Here is a 17539-nt window from a genome sequence, read left to right as displayed (position 1 = left end):
ATTAAGTGAATATACACAATGCTGACTGATAAAGAAGTGGGTATACGCATATACCGTGCACCACACCAGTGCTCTTATGTATTTATTACCAAAATTAAGACATTTTATATTCATGCTTAGGTTGTAAAATATTAAAAATAATGGTTATATTAAATTGTTGTGAGAACAACTTCTCACTTGCTTCCTGAAAAATGGTGCTGAATAGTGGTTTACTGGCTCATAACCATAAGGGAACCACTTTAAGTGCTATAGGATCATTACTTTGTGTATTGCATGTGAAAAAAGCATTGGGTTTCAAAATACATCTTATTTAAATATTTGCTTTAATATAATGTTTATAATTAGCCATTGCAACAACACAAACCACATTTATGTTCTGTTGTACGTGAAACGTACCCTAGCTGCCATTGTATTATCATATTGGCTGGATTTTATGAATTGCTGTTTTTGAGGTGATCCAGTGCCATTAAAGCTGGGAAGAGCCAGAATAATATAACTCTAAATATGATCAGCTGAAAAAAGGATGTCACATACACATAGGATAACATTAAGGTGAGTAAATTTTGGGCTAATTTTCATTTTTGTGTGAACGATTTCCAGGTATGAAATACTTAGGTATATTTTTTACTAAATATTTGTACTTTTTAGTGTGTTTTTCTTTGTAAACCTTTACTTCACTACATTCTTGGCTAAAACACTTGTTTATATGAACACTTTAATACACTTTTACAAAGATTTGTTAAATTATGTGTTCAAGCTGCCTTAAAATGTTCAGTTTATTCAACTTAAAAATATTAGTTAATTCAAAAATGTTGTCAACTAAAAGTTAAATTAACTCAAAATGTAGCACCGGTACTATATCTTATATAATTTTACAGTATATAAACTTTTACTTAATTAATTAAGTATTAAAAGATATTTAATTTGAAATGTAGTTAAATACAAGGTATGATATTATGCTTTAACATGTATTGAAGTAAAAGGAATGTATTGCAGTAAATACCATTATAAAATACAGATACTTAAAAAATGTAATGAAGTAAAAAAATGCTTGAGTACTCTAAACCTCTGAAAATTTATTTAATTGTCATAAAAAAGATAAACAAACAATTGTATTTGTATTCAAAACATTGGTAACAATTGTTAAAATGTTGTAAAATATATGTTTAAATATATAGTTTTATTGTGAGTTTGGCAAGCAATTTTAAAGATATCTAAGTTAGTATATACATATATCTTCCAGTTCATGTAACACTCTGTGTAGTGAGTGATGTACAGTGATATAACTATATTTTCTTATTTCTTTCATGGCTATTTAACAAATAAATGCACAAAAAATTAGTCTCATTAAGTTGATATTGAGAGCTTATGTTACTATGTAAGATGATGTACCACAGAGTGATACCAAATTAGAACAGTTATGTATAAAGCTGTTGATTAGGTCTGTTAATTATACAGAAATTCTAGAATTTATCAAAATCAAGCATTTAAGTGAGACTTAACATACTGAAACACGTAAATACAATTCTTAGAAATACTTTTACTTAAAAGATTTCAACACTTGAATTGGTTTCATTAAATCTGTGCTGTTACCTGTGATATTAACTTAAAATTTTAAAAGTTTACAAGCTTCATAGCCAGATAAAAGCTAACGTTACAATTCAATCATCAAGAAAGCACTACATACAATCAACTATATTAAACATAGACACAGAAAGCTATTTTAAAATTGATCTGATCAGTATGCACTTGAATACATATATATATTTAGTTTATACCTGGTGCAATCTCAGCACAAGAACAAAAAAAAAACAAAGATTATAATTAAGTAGATCTAAAGGAAAAACTGAAGAAGAAAACAGCAAGTCTGCAGTCTAAAGGCCTTATCATACATCTGGCGCAGTGCAGCGTAATGAGCGTCAAGAGGTTTTTATTGTTTGTGTTTTTTTTGCTAGTTTCAGCGCAGGGCAGTTATCATTTTCACGTGCAGCATCACATTGTTTATATAGCAAATGCATTTGCGCCCATTTGTTCGCTCATGGGCGTTCTGGTCTGAAAACAAGGTGTGTTCAGGCACATTGTTGGCGCGTTGCTATTTTGAGGCAACTAAAATATACTACACCATTGACTAACTAAAACCTGGTCTAAAGTCAATGGCTCAATACTGTTGTTATTTAAAGAGTGCGTTAACATGAGCTTATATACGAGACGACAAAGCACATTTGCTTATTACACAAATTTACAGCACACAAAAGTTTTTAAATATAAAAATAAAGAATTCAAAATATTATTGAGTCTCATAAATTGGACATAAATGACAATTAATTACGAGACGTTAGAAGGCGTAAAGAGCTGCTTCACCTGTAGCCTGGTAATTAATTTAATGTTTTGCTTTAAAACAAATGCAAATATTGCATCTATTTTCAAAGGTTTTTTTAAATGCTACCCCATGGATTTATATGATGACTTTGTACCTGTGGATATGATGAGATGAGAACCTTTTTTAAGTAATGCTTTTTAAAACACTCACGGCGCTGTCCGAGTGCTAAGGGCTCTTCACACGTTTGTAAATTCTTTATCTCCTGTTTGTTACAAATAAAGTATTTTTAGACTACAAGCCTTTTCTTGCATATTAGTAAATTATTCTTTGAGTTTACATTCATCATGTATGTTATCCATTCATCCATTTTACTTCCAAGACTGAAAGAAACCACATTTTAAAGGTTTTAATACTTATAATACCTTTAATAAATTCAATACAAATAAAAACGCAATTTTTAACATTAATCTTAAACTTCTTTCTCCACTTAGTTTGCAGTTTACAAATTCTGCAATCTGAATAGGGAATAGTCATGGTGCAAGCGCAGCTGGCTTTTAATGGGGATGAGAGATGAGACTCTTGTTGGTTTATTTCACATTATGCCCAAAACACACCCATTACTCATTACGAGTATAGGAACAACCCTTTTAGACTGTGTGCCGTGCTTTAGAACGTGCTTAGATCGTTAAAATTGGGCCCCATATGTTTAAGAGCATTGGTTTGGATGATATTCTAATCACATGACCTGCTATAAAAGTTGCAGTATTATAGGTAGGTGCCATCCAGAAACAATAGACTTTATGGTACGTCAAGATAAAATAAGACAATTAAAAAAGCTAAATTATTTGTTTAAGCAATAAAATGAAGGAAAGAGAAACACCTTTGGATGAATAATCATTAAAGGTATGTGGATAGGCTTTCATCTGTGCTCTTATAGTCTCCTACAGAATTCCCCTCCAGGATTTTAGTGAGAGTTTCTAGTGTGCTGTTTGGATCCAGCAGAGTCACTAGAGGGACATTCACACCTCTATCATTGAAGATACGATTCTGCAGAGTCAAGGCTAACATTGAGTCAATGCCTAAATCAAAAAGATGAACATCATCATTCAGCTCATCCATCTCAACACCATTCGTTTCACTAATCATTGACATCATATATTCACGTGGTGATTTGATGGTGCGCTCAGATCTGGATAATGTCATTCTGGCCTTGATCACCTCTTCCTCTACTAGTCTGGACAAGCGTGCATTCAATGACTTGTTTTGATTGAGGACGTTATTCTGGTAGTTTTTGAAATCGAATTTGCATACAACCTGTTGAGGTTTGTTGATCAAGAGGCACTGCTCAAGACTTTCATGGATTTCTGGAATCTCCAAAAGCATGATTCCCTTTTCCTGCAGAAATCTTTGAAGATGGACTTTGTTTAACAAAAGACCAAGATTCAAAGCCCCCCAATTAATGGACTGTCCAGAAAGCCCAATGTTTCTGCGATACTGACAGAAAGCGTCCATGAATGTATTAGCTGCTGCATAATTAGTTTGTGAGGCACTCCCAATGAAGGCAGCAATAGAGGAATAGCACACAAAGTAATCCAGATTGCACTGTATTGTAGCACGGTGAAGGTTAATCACTCCGTTTACTTTTGGCCTCATGACTTTTTCATAAAGAGATTTGTCAAGACGTTCAATCAGCGCATCATGCAGGACAACCGCACTGTGAAACACCCCTTTGATGGGACTGGATGGAAATAGTTTTCCAATGTCAACAATTGCCTGTTGAACTTGCTCTGATAGGGAAACATCACACTGTAGACACTTGATGACAGAATCATAACAATCACTGACATTTTGTATTTCTTGCTGAAGCTGAGTATTTGGTTTACTCCTAGAAAAAATTGCAATGTTTCCTCCTTTCTTGGCAATGAACTTCGCTGTCTCTAATCCTAGCCCTGTAAGACCACCTGTGACAATATAGACAGATCCTTTCTGGAAAAGACTTTGTTTGGGCATCACTGGAATGTCTGACAGTTGGTTCTTAGCATCATTCAGTGTTATAATGGGCAGAATCTGGTGTGTAAAATATGATTCAGATTCTTTCACAGAAAAAAGATCAATGTCATGAGATTTTACTCTTTGAAGTGTTGTTATGTCCAAAGCCAAAGACTTTCTGTCCAAATGCAAAGATTTCAGCCAGTGGTAGATTTGTGGCATCTGTACCTCCAAAGAGCATTGCTGCATTATTTGAGACATGTAGAGATAATGAATGTGGACTTTATTTGAACCTCCAAAAGTTTTTGGATCTACTGGTAGATTTGGTTGGTTGTCACAGACAAGTACAACATCTTTGATGACAGCGACATTGTTAACTGTTTCAATTATCTCTTTATTATATGGAGGAAGTAGGACGGCTACATCAACCTTGTTGAAATCATGTTCAAGCTGATCTGCCTGTGTGCTTACTTTGACATTCCAACCTGATCTGTGTGCAGTAGCTGTTAACACCTTTATCAGAGATGAGTCAGGAACAGTTGAGAAAATTCCCAGTTTCCATTGTTTAGCTTTGGGTAAAGACTCATGCAGGATCTCCCAAGCCAGTACCATATAAGAGACACAAGGCACGTCTTTCAGGAATGAAAGCTTTTTTGCTTTACAGCAAACAGCTGCTGGGAGAACTACTTTGGAACTTGCAGCCACAGGATAACAACACACAATATTGTCACCAACCTTCAGTTTCCTGACATCTTTTCCCACAGCTGTAACAACCCCACTGAAATCTAAAGCTAAAAGCTTATGTTTTTGAGTTGTGTGCTTGTTCCAATACATTGTGTGGCCATAAGTGAAGTCAGAGGTGCTGACTGGAAAGTAATCTGATGAATGAACACAGATTTTACTGAGATGAACCTCAATATTTTTTTCAGATATTGGTTCAATGGAATTATTATTAACTCGAGAAGCTGATATATTTGTAACTTCATATGGATCAGATGTTTGCAAGAAACTGGTTTCATTATTCGACATATGAATGCTTTGTTTAGAGCTTTCCATGTTTGGCAATGGTGTGCGGGTGATTTCAGGTTTCAGAATCTTACCATCATGTACCACCAGCTCTGGAAATTTGGTACAAGGGTATGAACTAAGGACCTGAACCAATGCTCTGATGTCTTTTGAGGAGACAGAGCCCATGTCAATCAGCTGAAAGGAATGTTCTGGCAGCTCAGCTACACATGCTCTTATCATGCCCGACAGAACAAACCCAGGATTGATGTAGTCCACTAAGCTCTCAGAGCACCTATAGGTTATTACTTTAATATCGCCTGGGAAATGAATTGCTTTAAGATATGCAGTGATCCTTCTGAAAATCTCACAACATGCTGCCATGCTGTCCAAGATAATCTCTGATTTGCAAGAGGTTAGGTCTGCATCACCCCACATGAACAAAATATCCTGGAAGTTTTTCTTTATACTTGAAATGTTCAGTTTTGACAAAACAGGTTCAAGTCCACATTCTAGGAGTGTTTTGTTTTGTGATGAACTTATATATTTAGAAGCTGGGTGCAAGTACTGTTGCAAACCTTTAAAAAATCCTACTTCATCAGTAAAGACCAGTGCCTTGATTGATGTATTCAACGTGGCTTCTTCAGAGATGATAGTGAAGCTGTTGTGGTAGAAGTATTCTTCAACTACCCGATAGTGACTACCTAGCATTCTGATTCGCACATGCCTGAGCTCAACCAAAACCTTTCCCTGTTTGTTGGTTAAACAGCCACAAATTTCAAAACCATCTTCTTCCATGTGTACTGCTTTCAAATACACAAACATCTTCTCTTGCAGTGGTTCATAAACAGTCAAGCTACCTATTTTTGCAGGAAATTGAGGTCTTGATGAGAGCCTTTGTAATACAGTTCCTATAGAAAGCTGCAGCATGTAATCCAAGACCACAGGATGAAGGTGATAGTCATGTAGCTGGGGCAACAACTCCATCGGAATCTTCAAAACAGATAAACACTCTTTAAATTCTTCCCCACAATAAACATCTGTCTTATTTCTGAAGACAGAGCTATAGTCAAAACCAACATGACTAAGATTCTTGTATATTTGTTCAGAACTCATCATCATTGTGCATCTTTTGAAGACTGTGTCCAAGGAAATGAATTGTTCTTCAGGTACTCTGTTTGGTTTTACCTCTACTGTGCCTGATGCATAGACTGCAGAAGTAGACTGTATTTTGAAATTGCACATGTTCTCTGGTAAATTGTCTGATGGATCCAGTTGTACTTTCAAGTCTGGAGCATTCTGAGTAAATACAAATGGGTTTTGGAATGTTATGCTGAGCTGCAGAGAACTAAGTGGGACCTTGGGCTTTGCATATTCCATGAAAGCTGCTAGGCCCAACTCAGCATAAAACGCCCCTGGGAGGATGGCAACACCATTATGTTTGTGGTCTTGCAGGAAGGCTACCGAGTCAGATGACAGATCACAGCTAAACACAGAACTGTCTGTACTGTGTTGTGTAATTACTGGGTGGTTGCTTGTAGGACCAACCAACTGGAATTCGGAGGAAAACACATCTCTCTTCACATCATCAAACTGGTAACGTGGGTAGGAAATTGGTTCAGTCTCAAAACCTTTGTAGAACGCTTCCCAGTCTACTTTGACCCCAAGCTCAAACAGTTTGGAAACAACAGCAAGCATGGTCTCATGATCTTTATCAGGCTGCACTGAGGGAATCACAGTGAAGTCATTTCCCAGAGTCTCAGTGATGTACCTCTGCAAAGATCTTCTTGGACCAATTTCAACAAATATCACACTCCTTTTGTTTTTAGCTGCAGACCTTAAAGATTGTTCAAATTCAACTGTCTCTCTGATATTCTTTGCCCAGTATTCACCAGTAATAAAATCGGAGGAACACAAACTAACACCTGTCACTGTTGAAAACAATTCTGTCTCCAAATTATGTGCCTGCAATGAGCCTATATTCTCTTTCACTTTGGATAAAATGGGATCCATCTTGTGACTGTGGAATGCTGCAGGTACATCTAAAATGCGAAGGAACAAATCTTTTCCTCTGGCTGAGTTGCTCAAATTCTGTTGCAGCCTGTCAATGTCATCTGCATCTCCCGAGAGTGTGCAAGACTGAGGGCTGTTATAAGCAGCCAGACAAACCCTTCCTGAATAAGATGGAAGGATTGTCAAGATTTCAGAAACAGCCATATTACTGACTGCCAGCATCTTTCCTCCCGTCACAGTGCTTTGCAAAGAACTGCGATAGTGGATGACTTTCACTGCATCTTCAAGAGACAGCAAACCAGAGCAATGAGCTGCAGCAACTTCTCCAATAGAGTGCCCCAAAACAGCATCAGGAGTGATGCCCCAGTGTTTCAGAAGTTTGACAACAGCAACCTGAATAGCAAACAGCAGGGGCTGGATAACCTTTGGGTCAGAAAAATCATCAGATTCACTTTCCAACTTCTCTACCAGGTTCAGATTTGTAAAATTTTGCATTAGAGATTCAATCTTCATGATGACTTCCTTGAAAAGAGACTCATTGTTTAGAAGGTGTCTGCACAAGTTACACCATTGCCGCAAAACACAAAAACTAGCTTGGAGTCTGTCTTTGATGGTTCCAGCATTTTCTGTAGAGCAGCAGTAAGTGTCACTTTCAGGTCTGTCAATGATGATATTTGAAATACTTTCCTATATTTGTGTATCAAGTGACTTCTTCTACATGCAGATGTGTACAGTAAAGACTGTAGATCTGATATTTTTCCTTTGCTGATCTGTTCTGTCGTATCTTTAATTATATTTTTCATGGATTTTTCTGATGCTGCAGAGACCACAAAATACTGATGGGATTTGCTGATCTGCTGAGCTTTTGGCTTTTTTGACTGCACATATTGTCTGACAATTGCATGTGCATTTGTTCCACCAAACCCAAAGTTATTGATTCCAGCAGTTCTAACTGCATTATGACTACTGACCCATTTTTCTGCTATGGTTGGGATTTTGATATTGAGTGATTCAGTGTCTATGCTGGAGTTTTCCACTGAGTAGAACAATGATGGCACTATGGTTTCGTGCTGCATCATCAAAACAACCTTTATAAGCCCCGCAACACCTGCAGCAGATTCTGTGTGTCCAATATTGCCTTTAACAGAACCAATGGGGAGTGGCCCTGACTTTTGAGGTCTTGCTTTGGCAATGACTTTTGAGATGCTACCTGCCTCTATTGGATCTCCAATTGGAGTCCCAGTCCCATGAGTCTCAATGTACTGAACATTAGTCAGATCAGTCGCTGTTGAGTAGATTTTTCTGAGCAGCTCCTCCTGCTGTACCATGGATGGTTTGGTGATTGGACTAACGGTGTGGCCATCTTGATTTACTGCAGTTTTGCTGATAATACCCCAAATATGATCATGGTCTTGGAGAGCCTGTCAAAAAAAAAACACTTATAGTTGTTACATATAGTGGACAGATACATTTCGGAGTAAAAGTAAATGACAGTCTTTTGCTTACTTTTCTTAAAGGCTTCAGCAGAACAACGCCACAGCCTTCACCTCTGCCATATCCGTCAGCTTTGCTGCTGAAAGGTTTACTGGTGCCTTCGGGGGAGATCATCTTTGCCTTGGAGAGAGCCACAAAGACTGTAGGCTCCAGTATACAACTCACACCCCCACACACAGCCATTTCACAGTCACCTGTTAAGAGGAGCAGAGCCACAATGTCACAATACAAAAATTTAAATAACATCTTGGACTATCATATTTTTGGCTAAGCACCAAATAGAACTATCTCAGACAAACTAATAGTAGCTGTGCCTCCCCATCAAGTTATCCAGAGAAGAAGGGCTATTTATATTAAACATAAGTGAATGATATATTGCAAAATAATTTATCATAAGGGCAAACCCATTCAAATGTCAACCTTATCATTAAAAGGTAAGTTTTTAACCATACTGTTACCTCAGGTGTAAACATTTGGGGACAGATTTACTAAACGGGGAGAGCGTGATAGCACAATTCCAAAAAAGTGCCAATGGGAGTGGCAAATAAGCGGGTTATTTACTAAAAAGCGCAAATTAAACTACGAACTGCGAAAAAGTGCTTGCTCTGGTGCCGCAGATTTCGCTTTTTTATCGTGTGCATCCTCACAACTTCATGTAAAAAGTTTGGTTTTAATGCGTGAAAGCGTACCTGAAATATGAACGACTTCCTGTTTGGCGGCGTAACATTTTAGAATGTTTTTTTAGGAGCCAAGCACCTATTGTTATTGTCAGTATTATTATTCTTCCTAACTATTGGACATATCCACACCAAAATCGGTAGGGAGCTTCGGCATTATGTCCTGAAGGTATCTGGGAAGTCACAGTACAGCGCCACCTAGGGTTTATAAACTATAACAGTTCTTATAGAACTGCTTATAACTTCTGAATACTGTGTCTGATATACATTTTCTTTTTGAAATTGGATTCACTGGTTTATGCCGATCGCAATGATACCTCGTTTGTCATTTTCCAACACTCTGTTCATGTGTTATTGTAAGGCATATGGTAAATGCTTTTTTTCGCTACTTCTTTTACAAATTTTGTTTATTTTATGCCAGTTTCTGCTTGTATAATGTTTGGAGCAATTCGCACAGACGTGACATAACAGCTCCCTGTCAAAGAAATACCTCTGTAAAGCGGACCGTGCCTGTCATGCTTTACCTTTGTCATATTAAAATGAATCTGACAAAATTTGCCCGTGTTGTTTATTATTGTACCAAATGTTCTTCACCAATTCCTTGCCGTTTAAGTTATCAGATTGCCCTATACTTTGTATTTCTGTTTATTTTTGCTTTGTTGTGTAATTTCTGCACTGTCAGTGATTGGCATGTGTCAATGTTTGCATCTCTGAAACCTCTTTTCCACAACCTTTCAAACCAGGATTACTTAGTGGTGCACGTTGTAAGTGCCATGGTTTAGTAACCTGAGGTCATGGGTTTGAAACCCATGGGCAGTGGTATTTTGTCTTAACTATTTTTCTCACTTAAGATATGTGATTCTCATTCTATATACATTGTATTTCTGTTATTTGTGCTCTGCGTTGTAATTTCGGTACTTTCGGTAATTGCTGCATGTCTATGCTTATAGCTATGAAAGCTCTTTTCTATAGCTAGGCCACACCAACTCAGTGGTTTAATTGTTTACTCAGTGGTACACGCGGTAAGTGCCATGCTTTTGGAACTTGAGGTCACAGTTCGAATCCCAGCTCTTACTATCACTGATTGAGATTTCCTTTTGTGTTCACTTTAACATGTTCTTCTCGACCTGAAGGTTTTCCACACATGTTCTATTTTTGGCATCTTTGCTGTTGTCGCTCCGCACTGCGGTGGTTCTGCTCTGCATTTGCTGCGTCGCATGGTGTTTGCTGTGCTTTGGGTGCTCATTGCGCTAAAGGTGCTTGGCCCCGTTTTTTTTTTTTTTTTTTTTTGATGTTGTGCATCCTCACATTGGAGACACAAGTTCATGTACACTGTTTGGTTTCAATACGTTCCTATCATATCAATTAAAGCACTAATGGTGACGGGTGATGACTGTCTACATATTGTTTGTGTAATATTGTCTTTATAATATAACATTGTCTTTGTTTTTATAGTGTCATTTCATATGGTGCCCTGAAACGTATTGTACTGGAAAGCTTTTTTTAGCCATGTCCTTATGTCTACATAATTTTAAACAGCCAAAACAAATAATGTATAATGAAAATAATGTTATTGTAATTTCAGTTAATTTTTTTATATAGAAATCACTGCACTGGTACTACAGAGGTTTTACCATTTTGTAGCACATGCCAAAAAGTTGTATAAAACAACAACCACAAGTGAATTTCAATGTAATATATATTTGAATATCTTATGATCATATGAAATCAGTTTTATTTTTTATATACTCTGCTTTAGTTAATTGCCCAAATTAAATAATATAGTGGCATAATAAAATTGTTGTTTATTTATTTAAATTCCTAAATAGTATAGTTTTTATATAAAATATGTAAGTATATTTTATATTATTAAGTATTTGCTTGACATTATATATATATCCGTCCCTACGTTGTCTCAGACAGCGCCATGTTTGTCCTGTAGCAGCTACCATATGCGTTTTAAAATTGAGAGGTGAGCTACAGTAGGAACTGTGAACTAAGCTGTTGGTTGCAATTGCAATCTCACTGCTAGATGCCACTAAAACACACATTGCACCTTTAACAATGACATTCATTTCTGCATTACTGGCAGTGTGAAAAAGCATCAGCCACCACTGCAAATTAATATACTATAGACACTTAAAATGCCCCCCAAATGATTTCTAAAAAAAAACTAACAAAAATAAACATTTATTCACAAGCGTTTAATGTATTTTTTAAAGACTACCTTGTTTCATAGATTGGCAAGCAAAGTGAAGGGCAACAACTGATGAAGAGCAGGCACAATCAATAGTTAGTGATGGACCAGTAAAGTTGAATGAGTAGGAGATACGGTTGGCAGCTATGCTCATAGCTGTGCCAGTACTGTAGGTGTGGTTGATGCTTTTTGAGCTTTTTCTTATTGAGGCCAACTCAAAGTCTCTGTTCATTAGGCCTAAAAGAGAGGAAATGCATATTAAAATGTCAGTGGTAAAAATATTCCTGTCAGCATCACAAAAGCTTTTGCTTTATTGAACATCTGAAAAATCCCTTTAGTGCTCTATACAATGAATAGTAAGCAATTCACACTGCGTGCAATCATTCTCTGCTCAGGATTTTTTTCCAGTGATGCCAGTGTAGCACTTTTTGTGTTTAATAAAGTTTATGTTAATTTTACTGTATATTCATCGTTGTCACTGGATTATACAGCCAGCATATTTAACAGAAGAACAGACCTTCAACAACAAACAACATGACTCCTCCCAGAGGACTTTCACCTATTCAACATTTTCCAGGATGGATGGTCTCTGGAGGAGTATGTGGTGGATTTCCTGGACAATGCCCATCTGGTGAGCTGGAGTGAGACCATCCTAAATCGCTGCTTTTCAGTTGGGGCTGGATGATCATTTACTTATGATCGTTTCTCCAGATCAATGATATTTATTTCATTTCATTATCATCCAGTGTCAACCGCTGTACGACATATCTTTGTACTTTTATAGAAACAGATATAAAAAGGATCTTGCTTGGAAGAAAGTGAGTGAGGAGGTTGGGAAATCTGGTAAGTTGTAAAAAAACGCCCTATACTCAATTTGGCTAGACATTTACATATTTGAGATTACAAGCAAGCTAAAGACAGCAGCAAGGTGTAGACTAAAGGGCGATTTATAGTCGTGCGTAGGTCCTACGGCGTAGCAGCGACGGTGTAGGTTCCGCGTCGGTTTTCATTTATACTTGTGCGTCGCCGTCCGCGTCGACGTGCAAACACACGCGAAACCGCTGGTTGGCAGTAATCACGCGTGTAACCACAGTAGCAGCAGAAGTCGTCACAGAAGAAGAAGCTAAGCAAGTAAACCCACAAACGAAGAAGAAATAGCAACTTGTGTATAATTTGAGAAGACCAGCAATGATGGAAGTATATAAACAGCGACTTATGTTTCAGTTTGAGTTAAATCACTCCTCAACTTGGCTCATCTTTGTTTTCACCGTCTCAAACGGAAATACCTATGACGCAGTTTTTTTACCTGACGGGAGGGGTTCTGGTGGACCAATCACAGCGCTTACGGTCCGCGTAGAGCCGACGCGCTGTTAGAAATTTTGTGAGGTGCGCGTCAGGCTACGCAGAGCTACGCACAGGCTACGGATAGCCTACGCCGTAGCTACGCCGTAGAACCTACGCACGACTATAAATCGCCCTTAATTTACACAAAGTTTATTTACTATAAATCCTGATATGTGCATGGAAAATTGCTTACGCATAATTTTATGTCTATTTTGTGCATACAACTGTATACACGATTTATAGCTGATTGTAAAAGAAATGAATGTTGACAAAAATAAAGAGAGATTTTGGTTTGTTTTCATTTTTTAACTGCATTTTACTAAATTTTTGTCAATGATATTGCATCCTGATTTAGTCACTGTTAATAGCTAATGATCTCATCTTAGAAAAATGGTTGTTAACAATTTTATTTGTCTTTTTTTTAAAGGTCCCATTTTTTCTGGGGTGGGTTTCCCGAACAACGACGTAACTCGCTGCTAAACCAACATAGTACGATGCATAGTTGGAGAAACAAACTACCTTGTCACGAGTGTTTCCCAAAAGCATAGTAACTTTGCGGCACATTCGTCGTTTGAACCATGTTGGTTTTAACAACATAGGTGATGATGTCACGTGGGAGGTGGAGTACTAATTAATCTGTGCAAATCAATTTAATGTCAGATTATTGCTGTAAATAACATATATTGCATCGAAAGACTGATTTTGTTATCTGTTGTTTATGTTCAAGATATTTAATTCATGCGTAAATTCCCTCATACGTCACTCCTCCGAGGGCTTCCCCTGGGTCTTAGAGCTCGTACACTCTTAAAACGAATGTGTTAAATTAACATTAACAATCTTGTGTCTAGTTAAGGACAACACACCTAGTGTGTTGTCCTTAATTTAACACATCTCTGTGTTATTTTTAGAACAACACACTTTGTGTTGTTTTAACACATCTTGTGTTGTCCCTTTTATTTATATGAACTCTAAATCAGCACGAAATGACACATAATGTGTTAAAATTAACACATAATGTGTTAAATAGTTTAACACAAAGCAATGTGTTAAAATGTGTTAAAATTAACACACCCTGGATGTGTTAATTTTAAGCTGCTGCTAAATCACAACACACTAAACAAACTACACAATCAGAACTCGTTACGTATTTCTAAAGAAGGGACTTCATAGAACAAGGAAGACATAAGCCCGTTTTTAAAAAAAGTGAAAAGTGAAAGCAGTGGTATACGAGTAAATATTCCATATATACAGTATATGTATATACTGTACAATATATTTACACCTGTATACCAGTATACATATATAAAGCTTTAAACGGTTTGGCTCCTCACTACCTCACTGAGCTTTTAGTTGCCTACACCCCCGTGCGTGCTCGGAAACTGGCCTTTTAATTGTTCCTCATACTCGTTTAAAATCTATGGGTGATGGAGCGACAGATGAAATTGCCCCAAGACTTTGGAATTCCTTGCCTGCTCCAATCAGGCAAGCAGAATCGTTTCGTGTTTTTAAATCCTCCCTTAAAGCTTATTTATTTAGGGTAGCTTTTACTTAAAACTTAACTCTCTCTTTTAACTCACTTATTCTGATAGTATGTGTTTTTATTTGGTGTGGTTTTAAATTTTACTTGTTTTATGTATTGCTTGCATAATTGTTTGTTTCTTTTTTCTCTTGTGCACCTCTTTGAGATGCTACTTTTAAAGGCGCTATAAAAATAAAGTGTATTATTATTATTATTATTATTATTACATTGTGTACATTATTACATTACATTTTTAAACTCAAAACATGAACACATGTTATATTGCACATTGTAAACACAATCAGCTTCAAAAACACAGGAAAAATTGGACCTTTAACAAAATTAACACTGTTATAGTGTTTATAATCTGTGGCGCTAAGTGCACCATTTAGGGTGTAAACCTTTGTTTATTGGAATTAAAATGGCGGCACATTAGGGGACAGCGCTGTAGTGCAGATTGATGTATATGTTTTTATTAGTATTACATTTATTGTAGTACTTACGTCCGTAATTATGAAGTACTTATCAAAAACTCATCAAAACATGGACATCAGGCATAAAGTTAGGACAAGTAATGCGTTTTACTGGGGTAGAAATGCAAAAATGCACAGGAGAGACTTTACATGGAATTAGAAAATATATGTCAAGTGGGATTAATCTATTCATCCAACAACCAAAACATGAAAATATCCACTTTAATAGCACAGCAACACATAAAAGTACATTTTAAAATATCTTATAGCTACATAACTCATTTACCCTTACCTAAAAACACTCCTGTTCTTGTTCCACTGGCCTTTTCCATTGGTATCCCAGCATCCTCTAGGGCCCTGTAGGTGCACTGCAACAAAAGTTTGTGCTGAGGGTCCATGGTGATTGTTTCAGTATTAGTGATGCCGAAGAACTTGTTGTCAAACTCATTTAAACTACACAGGATTAAAAAAAAGGAAAAGACATGCAGCATTTTTGCCAAATCAATATATTTTATGTTACCTTAAATTTAAAAAATTAATTAAACAATTTCAACTTGATTTTATAAGTTATGTCAACTTAAACAAAAATTTAAAATTGTAGGTTGAAGTGACTTGCAAAACCAAGTGGTTTAATTAAACTTCATGCTGAACACTTTTTACAGTGTGGGTTTATTTCCTACATGATGTATAAATATTATGCCATGACAAACTCTACTTTACTTTTTCAAACAAATCTTTACTTCAAACTAATCTCTCTTTACTCTCTCTCTCTTAAATTAATCTTTTAAAATGATTCAAAGATTCAAAAGTTGCTAGACAAACTTCCAGTAACTAGCTCTTCCTATGAAATGCAAGGATACAAAAGTGCTTATAAGTACCATCAATTTGGTAATTGAATTTATTTTTTAGTTATATATTGATTTCTTGGTATGAGAGAATCAGAACTGAAAACTTACCCATCGATGAGTGCTGCTTTTGCAGTGTGTGTCTTCCCTGCCTTATTCTCGTCTGGATCGTACCATTGAGAGAGCTTAAACCTGTCATCTGGGATCTGAACTGTACAGTTCTCTCCATGAAGGAGGACTCGCCAGAAGTTTTCAAGTCCTTCACCTACAATACAACAAGTTAGGCTACACTGTTATACCAGTTCATCTAAACACAAAACAAAATAACAAATTACTCTATGTTGTTACATTTACCTCCAGGAAAATGGCATCCAATGCCAACAACAGCCATTTCTACATCATCATCCATCATGTTTCATTAGGTTTCATGTTCTGCTTAGATCAGAAGAAACAAAATCATTTATTTTTAGTTAGTCTACAATCAACATGACTGAGGCATTTACTAAAAAGTATTTTGAAGGAAAAGAAACATAATTTATCAGTCCTGTTAAAAAAACGTAAACCATGTTAAGCGAAATAATGAAATAAAAATAATTCTGTCTTACCTAAAGACTATATTAAGTCATGCATTTTTGAAAATGATGAGATGGGACCAAGTCTACCTCATATTTATTGTGTTAGCTGTTTAAGTAATCATTATCATTTTTTAATGATTGACCAAAACACAATGTTGAATTGTCTGGAAATCATTATCTGTACTTCAGGGTAAATCAGACACATCTCCAATGCAGAGTTCAAGACATTTAATCATATTTTAATGGCATTTTAATTACAATGCTAAAATGATTCATTATTTAATTTATGGTGAGTTAATTTAGCATGAAATACAGACATTGACATGATAATTTACAGCAGTGGTTCTCAAATCTATTTCTATAGTACCACTGTTCTGTATGTTTCATACTTTACACAGTAAAAAAGCATCATGAAGTTAAAACAGCTGGGTTTTGCAAGCCAATTCAACCTACTATTTTAAGTTTTGACCTGGGATAAATTAACATAACTTATAAAAACAAGTTGAAATTGTTTAACTTCATTTATTAAGTTAAAGTAACATTAAATATACACTGAAAAAAACAACTTGTAAAATTTACTTTAAAAAATCCTCGTAACAATTTGCACAAACTTTTTTTAAGTAAAATTTACTGCTTTTTTATAAGTAAAACTTACCTACTAAAATCAAATAAAATTTACTTAAAATTGCATGATATGTTAAATAATTAATTAAATGTTACTTAATTATTTTATTTAAAAGTTAGATTTATTTTAATCGTTTAGGTAAAGTCTATTAGTTTTTTTTTTAAATTGAAGCATTGCTGTCCTAATAATATTAAATAAATCGTATTTTCTGTTTGTTATTTTCTTTAACATATTAATATGGACATAGTTCTTTTAAGTGTTATAAATGGCATTATGACACACAATTCATGACTGACAACAAGTCAGTCATTGAATAAACTTGATTCGGAACAGAAACGCACACAAACTGTGTTTCTGACATGCTTTATCAGCACTGTGAAGAGAAATACAATACACTGTTCTGAACAGGGTTCATGTAAAGAAACACTGATCACCTAAACGGTGACTTCACAAAATTATTATT

The 17539-nt window shown here is 35.9% G+C and overlaps 1 protein-coding gene across 1 annotated transcript; it reads right to left on the bottom strand.

Annotated features, from left to right (window-relative positions):
• Window positions 1–2594: 2594 nt before the first annotated feature.
• LOC129434413 (phthioceranic/hydroxyphthioceranic acid synthase-like) lies at window positions 2595–16289 on the bottom strand. The gene is given in 7 exon segments (XM_073871852.1): window positions 2595–7887; window positions 7890–8748; window positions 8834–9015; window positions 11726–11932; window positions 15324–15484; window positions 15988–16141; window positions 16231–16289. Coding segments are annotated over 7 exon segments (6291 nt in total). The 5' UTR covers window position 16289; the 3' UTR covers window positions 2595–3217.
• Between the last annotated feature and the right edge of the window lie 1250 nt (window positions 16290–17539).

This window comes from Misgurnus anguillicaudatus, chromosome 10 (genome assembly GCF_027580225.2).
Source record: "Misgurnus anguillicaudatus chromosome 10, ASM2758022v2, whole genome shotgun sequence".
Taxonomy (NCBI): domain Eukaryota; kingdom Metazoa; phylum Chordata; class Actinopteri; order Cypriniformes; family Cobitidae; genus Misgurnus; species Misgurnus anguillicaudatus.
Note: the sequence above shows the minus strand (reverse complement) of the source record. Positions and strands in the feature narration are given on the sequence as shown.